The 7,504-nt window shown below is 47.5% G+C and overlaps 1 protein-coding gene across 1 annotated transcript in view; it reads left to right on the top strand.

Annotated features, from left to right (window-relative positions):
• Nucleotides 1-16: 16 nt before the first annotated feature.
• The window catches only part of LOC115180478 (ankyrin repeat and sterile alpha motif domain-containing protein 1B), a 205,502-nt gene continuing 198,014 nt past the window's right edge, over nucleotides 17-7,504 (top strand). The window contains exons 1-3 of the mRNA XM_029742607.1: nucleotides 17-28; nucleotides 2,535-2,611; nucleotides 2,750-2,860. Of these exons, the coding sequence (XP_029598467.1) occupies nucleotides 2,576-2,611; nucleotides 2,750-2,860 (147 nt within the window). The 5' untranslated portion in view covers nucleotides 17-28; nucleotides 2,535-2,575. The remainder of the gene's footprint in view (nucleotides 29-2,534; nucleotides 2,612-2,749; nucleotides 2,861-7,504) is intronic.

Raw genomic sequence — 7,504 nt, 5'->3', positions numbered from 1 at the left:
CTCCGCCTCCCCTCCCTCAGGCACAAAAGTAAGTACACACACACACACACACACACACACACACACACATACAAACTTGCGCACACACACACGCACACACACACAAACATACAAACTCACACTCACTCACACACAATTACACACAGACATACGTACACACACAAACACACACACACACTATACACATACAGTGCCTCACACAATACCCCATATTGACAAAGTGAAAACAAGTTTTTAGAAGTTTTGGCAAATACCTTATCCTCCATCATTCTTAAATGGAAGAAGTTTAGAACCACCAAGATTCTTCCTAGATCTGGCCGCCCGGCGGAACAGAGCAATCGGGGGAGAAGGGCCTTGGTCAGGGAGGTGACCAAGAACCCGATGGTCACTCTGACAGAGCTCCAGAGTTCCTCTGTGGAGATGGGAGAACCTTCCAGAAGGACAACCATCTCTGCAGCACTCCATCAATCAGGCCTTTATGGTAGAGTGGCTTGACAGAAGCCACTCCTTAGTAAAAGGCACATGACAGCCCGCTTGGAGGCACCTAAAGACTCTCAGACCATGAGAAACAAGATTCTCAGGTTTGATGAAACCAAGATTGAACTCTTTGGCCTGAATGCCAAGCATCACGTCAGGAGGAAACCTGGCACCATCCCTACGGTGAAGCATTGTGGTGGCTGCATCATGCTGTGGGGATGTTTTTCAACGCTAGGGACTGGGAGACTAGTCAGGATGAGGCAAAGTACAGAGAGATCCTTGATGAAAACCTGCCCCAGAGCGCTCAGGACTTCAGACTGGGGTGAAGATTCACCTTCCAACAGGACAACGTGGGAGTGGCTTCGGGATAAGTCACTGAATGTCCTTGAGTGGCCCAGCCAGAGCCCGGACTTGAACCCTATTGAACATCTCTGGAGAGACCTAACAATAGCTGCACAGCAACGCTCCCCATCCAACCTGACAGAGCTTTAGAGGATCTGCAGAGAAAAATGGGAGAAACTCCCCAAATACAGTTATGCCAAGCCTGTAGTGTCATACCCAAGAAGACTCGAGGCTGTAATCGCTGCCAAAGGTGCTTCAAGAAAGTACTGAGTAAAGGGTCTGAATACTTATGTAAATGTTTATTCTTAATAAATTAGCAAAACATTTCTGGGGTATTGTGTGTAGATTGATGAGGGGAAAAAGAATAAGGCTGTAAGGTAACAAAATATGGACAAAGTCAAGGGGTCTGAACACATTCCCGAAGGCACTGTATCTACATTACATTTACATTTTAGTCATTTAGCAGACGCTCTTATCCAGAGCGACTTACAGTAGTGAATGCATACATTTCATACAATTTCATACATTTTCTTCTGTGCTGGCCCCCCGTGGGAATCGAACCCACAACCCTGGTGTTGCAAACACCATGCTCTACCAACTGAGCTACACACGCTATACACACACAGAACCAGACGGATATTTTCAAACATGGTGAGCACTGCCTATTGGTATGAACCGGTACTACCTCAGTCAACTTCTATACAGTGTTTTCCCTTATCCAACACTGCCCCTAGTGGCTGAGTTGGAACAGTGCATTGATATCACTCATACAATTCCCGCTGCTCTCTCTCGCTCTCTCTTCTCAATCACCCCCAGTCAGCGCTCCCCTTTAATTATCTTTATTGGAGGGAGGGAGCAGAAAATACACATTCAGCACAGCTCGTGCACGCCTGAACACACACCGTGTTTAAACACCTCGACACACTTTATTGTTGGGTGAAGGGGAGTGGTGGAGAAAAGAGGAGAGAGGGAGGGAGACAGGGTGTTGTGGAGAAAGGAGGAGAGAGGGAGGGAGAGAGGGGTGCGAGGGCATACCGGAGGAACTACTTCCTGGATTAGAACGCTGCCACACAGAAAGGAACATATTAAGGTGTTGACATGTGTATTTGGCCAGGTCTGCTCTCTTTAGTTCATTTGTTCAGTAGAAACAAACCCAGTTTGATCCATCATCATTATGTACTGTAGTACTCTGTCTCTAGCTGCTTTCACTGAAGGAAATACCATCGGTGAGCAGGTCACTCCAAGATGTGTGTGTGCCACAGTGGCAGAAGCTAGATATTGATTCCGAAAGAGGCCACAGAGAAAAGTAGATTGAAAGAGTGATGGAGAAAGAAGCTTGCATGTCACAATTAACTATATCTCCCCCTCTCCCCCATCTCTCCCTCTCCCCCCATATCTCCCCCTCTCTCCCCATATCTCTCCCATCTCCTCTCCCTGTATCTCTCCCATCTCCTCTCCCTGTATCTCTCCCATCTCCTCTCCCTGTATCTCTCCCATCTCCTCTCCCTGTATCTCTCCCATCTCCTCTCCCTGTATGTCTCCCATCTCCTCTCTCTCCCCATATCTCCCCTCTCTCTCCCCATATCTCTCTCTCTCTCTCTCTCTCTCTCTCTCTCTCTCCCCCCCATATCTCCCCTTATAATCTCTCTCCTCTCCCTCGTCTCCTTCGCTCCCTCTACTCCTCCATCTCCTTTCCCCCTCCTCCTCCTCGCCAGATGATGCCGTGACAGGGGAGCTCTCCAAGCTGCTGAATGAGATGAAGATGTGTCGGGACAGAGACTACTCCTTTGAGGTGTGTTATGTTGTTATTATCTTCATCTTTATCTTATAGATCCTTGTGTTGTCTTTGGAATCATTGCTGATGCTTGTGGTGATAAAACAATTTCCCAAGTCATTAAATTACTACCCCACTCTACTCTACTCTACTTAGGAGCTCTGCCAGACCATCTCATCCCACTCTCATTCCATGGAGAGCTTTGGCAGCGGTCACCTATCAGACGAGGAGCGACGCAGTAACGGCACCCTGAGCAGAGTCAGAAAGGTGAGCACCATTTTGGATCAGGGAGGGTGGATGGGACCAGGGGTAATCAAGGGGGATGTGGAGGGTGAGGACCACTTTGGATCAGGGAGGGTGGATGGGACCAGGGGTAATCAAGGGGGATGTGGAGGGTGAGGACCACTTTGGATCAGGGAGGGTGGATGGGACCAGGGGTAATCAAGGGGGATGTGGAGGGTGAGGACCACTTTGGATCAGGGAGGGTGGATGGGACCAGGGGTAATCAAGGGGGATGTGGAGGGTGAGGACCATTTTCACAATTTTGGGTCTGGGGTATCGTACTGTCGTATTGTTATTCTTGGATTGGAAATCCATGTTCTACTGCATCACTCTGGGGTCCATTACTGTAGTAGCATTTAGTCACCAGGAGAGGGCAGCCTCAGACACGCTGTAAGGCAGACATGTTTACTGAACAAAAACATAAACGCAACATTCAACAATTTCAAAGATTTTACTGGGTTACCGTTCATGTAAGGAAATCAGTCAATTGAAATAAATAAATTAGGGCCTAATCTTTTGATTTCACATGACTGGGAATACAGAAACATCTATTAGTCACAGATACCTTGAACAAAAAGTAGGGGCGGAGATCAGAAAACCAGTCAGCATCTGGTGTGACCACCATTTGCCTCATGCTGCGAATAGAGTTGATCAGGATGATGATTGTGGGCTGTGGAATGTTGTCCCACTCCTCATCAATGGCTGTGCGAAGTTGCTGGATATTGACGGGGACTCGAACACGCTGTCGTACACGTCGATCCAGAGCATCTCATACGTGCTCAATGGGTGACATGTCTGGTGAGTATGCAGGCCATGAAGGAACTGGGACATTTTCAGCTTCCAGGAATTGTGTACAGATCCTTGCAACAGGCTGAAACGTGAGGTGAAGGCGACGGATGAATGGCACGACAATGGGCCTCAGGATCTCGTCACAGTATCTCTGTGCATTCAAATTGCCATCAATAAATACACGTGTTCGTTGTCCGTAGCTTATGCCTGTCCATACCGTAACCTCACTGCCACCATGGGGCACTCTGTTCACAACGTTGACATCAGCAAACTGCTCGTCCACACAATGCCATACGCTCCATCTGACCGGAACAGTTGAAACCAGGATTCATCCGTGAAGAGCCCACTTCTCCAGCATGCCAGTGGTCATCGAAGGTGAGAATTTGCCCACTGAAGTTGGTTACGGCGCCGAACTGCAGTAAGGTCATGACCCTGGTGAGGACGACAAGCACGCAGATGAGCATCCCTGAGACGGTTTCTGACAGTTTGTGCAGAAATTCTTCGGTTATGCAAACCCACAGATTCATCAGCTGTCTGGGTGGCTGGTCACAGATTATCCTGCAGGTGAAGAAGCATGGATGTTGAGGTCCTGGGTTGGCGTGATTACACATGGTCTGCGGTTGTGAGGCCTGTTGAATGTACTGCCAAATTCTCTAAAACGACATTGGAGGCGGCTTATGGTAGAGAAATGAATATGAAATTCTCTGGCAACTGCTCTGGTGGACATTCCTGTAGTCAGTATGCCAATTGCACACTCCCTCAAAACTTGAGACATCTGTGGCATTATGTTTTGTGACAAAACTGCACATTTTAGTGGCCTTTTATTGTCCCCAGCACAAGGTCCACCTGTGTAATGATCATGATGTTTAATCAGCTTCTTGATATCCCACACCTGTCAGGTGGTGGATTGTCTTGTCAAAGGATACATTCTCACTAACAAGGATGTGAACAAAATGTTAGAAAAATACGTTTTATGTTCGTATGGAACATTTCTGGGATTGTTTATTTCAGATCATGTATTTGGGGAGTTTCTCCCTTCTCTGCAGATCCACTTAAGCTCTGTCAGGTTGGATGGGGGGGGGGGGGGGGGGTCTCTCCAGAGATGTTTGATCAGGTTCAAGTCTGGGCTCTGACTGGGCAACTCAACCATAAAGGCCTGATAGGTGGAGTGCTGCAGAAATGGTTATCCTTCTGGAAGGTTCCACCATCTCCACAGAGGAACTCTGGAGCTCTCAGAGTGACCATCGTGTTCTTGGTCACCTCCCTGACCAAGGCCCTTCTCCCCCGATTGCTCAGCTTGGCCAGGAGGCCAGCTATAGGAAGAGTCTTGGTGGTTCCAAACTTCTTCCATTTAAGAATGATTGAGGCCACTGTGTTCTTGGGGACCTTCAATGCTGCAGACATTTTTTGGTACCCTTCCCCAGATCTGTGCCCAACACAAGCTCTAATGACAATTCCTATGACTTCATGGCTTGGTTTTTGCTCTAACATGCACTGTCAACTGTGAGACCTTATATTGACAGGTGTGTGCCTTTCCAAATCATGTCCAATCAATAGAATTACCACAGGTGAACACCAAGTTGTAGAAACATCTCAAGGATGAACCATGGAAACAGGATGCACCTGAGCTCTATTTCAAGTTTTATAGCAAAGGGTCTGAATACTTATGTAAATAAGGTATTCCTGTTTTAAATTTCTAATACATTTGCTAAAATAAAATAAACTGTTTTCGCTTTGTCATTATGGGGTATTCTGTGTAGATTGATGAGGAAAGAAATGAATTCAATCCATTTTAGAATAAGGCTGTAACGTAACAAAATGTGTAATAAGGGAAGGTGTCGGAATACTTTCAGAATGCACTGTATATTCCTGTTCAGTATAGAACATCCTCCTTCCTTCCGTGAAGTAACCACTGATCTGACATGACTGGATTGGTGAAAACTATGTAGTGGAATCCTTGCTTTACATCAAATCAGTGATTTTGCTGGAATTCACTTGAAGGAAGGCAGTAAGGTAGGAAGGAAGGGTGCGTGGTTTAGTACTAGAACAAGGCCTTGGTCAGCCTAGCTTCACCCCTGAGAGCTGATTGGTAGAAGGGCTTTCATCATGGCGACAGGGGTCCGGTTTCTCTCGTTTCCAGGGAGATTGATACCTGTGGCGTTTGGTGCGGCACACTAACAGGAATTGATCTGGTCTGAATCAAACCACTGCCGCTGTGTGTGTGGTGGGAGTGGGTGGCTTGATGGAGCAACAGCCTCTGGGCAGGCCTTGGCCTTGGTTTAATAGAAGCACAAACACGTCTCAATCAGTCACACACTGAGGCGACGATGTAGGCGCAAACACACACACACACACACACACACACACACACACACACGCGTACACAGAGAGAGAGAGAGAGAGAGCACATGTAATGGAGAGGGTTACATACAGTATAGTATGTATTAGATTTTGTGTCTTCATGGTCAGTGTCTGTATGTGTGTCTCATACTTATTTGTATGGCTCTCTATGGTTCTGGATGTGTGAATATGTCCCCTGCGCCCATACAGGCCTATGTGCTCATTTGTATGCATGCACGACCATTAGCATGACTCACTGTAAATGTCAGAGTGGTGCAGCGTCTGTCCATCAGACAGACTGATGAATAAAAACATGGTCATCTCCCATATCTGCTGTAGGACACACTCATCAACTTCCTGGTTCCAGAGCTGATGTATAACCATTGACATAGTGTTGGATGTCTATGTGTGTAGCCCACTGCCCTGCTCACTACATCTGCTGTACACTACGGAAGGGCCTCGCTGGCTAGTAGCGAAGCCTCTTGGCAAAGAATCCACACGCTGGTTACTGAATAGAACAAGTCAACAGCCAGGTCACAAATAGGTGTTCGTCATGTTTGTTTAATAATGATGTGACATCAACGAATGACATATCATGTGTCAATGTGGTGGCCCGTACCGACATGGCCTTGGTGGCCCGTACCGACATGGCCTTGGTGGCCCGTACCGACGTGGCCCGTACTGACATGGCCTTGGTGGCCCGTACCGACATGGCCTTGGTGGCCCGTACCGCCGTGGCCTTGGTGGCCCGTACCGACATGGCCTTGGTGGCCCGTACCGACATGGCCTTGGTGGACCGTACCGACATGGCCTTGGTGGCCCGTACCGACATGGCCTTGGTGGCCTATCGTTTATGTACTGTAAGGGACGTCTGTACTGTTGTGTCTACAACTTGAATGTCTCTTCCATGACAATTCCGGGATTGTCACGTGTCATTGTAAGATGACAATTGACAACACAGTCAAGCCCACACTACCTTAATAGTAGCACACAAGAAACCAGCTTTTCCCCCACTAAACATAGTACTTTGTGGTGTGAGAAAGTCAGGGAGTCCCACTACTCTACCCCCAGGCTTCCAACGGGCCTAGCTCTGAAAAATCACCTCTACCGTTCCACAGAGAACAAGAAATATTCATTAGATAGCACATGCTAATATTATTCCACCAAATGAGTGTATCATCATTCAACTGAGCAGACCTGGAAGGACCTGGCTGCCTGGGTCCATTTTGAAGCCTGTGTCCCAAATGGAACCCTTTATGGCACCCTTTCTAGATCAAAGTAGTGCCCTAGTATGTAGGGAATAGGGTCCAATTTGGCACACGGAAAAATAATAATGTATCAGTGTTAAGGTCATCTAATAGACCTGAAGAGTGTGTGTGTGTGTGTGTGTGTGTGTGTGTGTGTGTGTGTGTGTGTGTGTGTGTGTGTGTGTGTGTGTGTGTGTGTGTGTGTGTGTGTGTGTGTGTGTGTGTGTGTAAGAGAGAGATGGTTACTGTGTGT

This window comes from Salmo trutta, chromosome 40, assembly GCF_901001165.1.
Source record: "Salmo trutta chromosome 40, fSalTru1.1, whole genome shotgun sequence".
Taxonomy (NCBI): Eukaryota; Metazoa; Chordata; class Actinopteri; order Salmoniformes; family Salmonidae; genus Salmo; species Salmo trutta.
The sequence above is the reverse complement of the archived record's forward strand: the minus strand, read 5'-3'. Positions and strand labels throughout refer to the sequence as shown.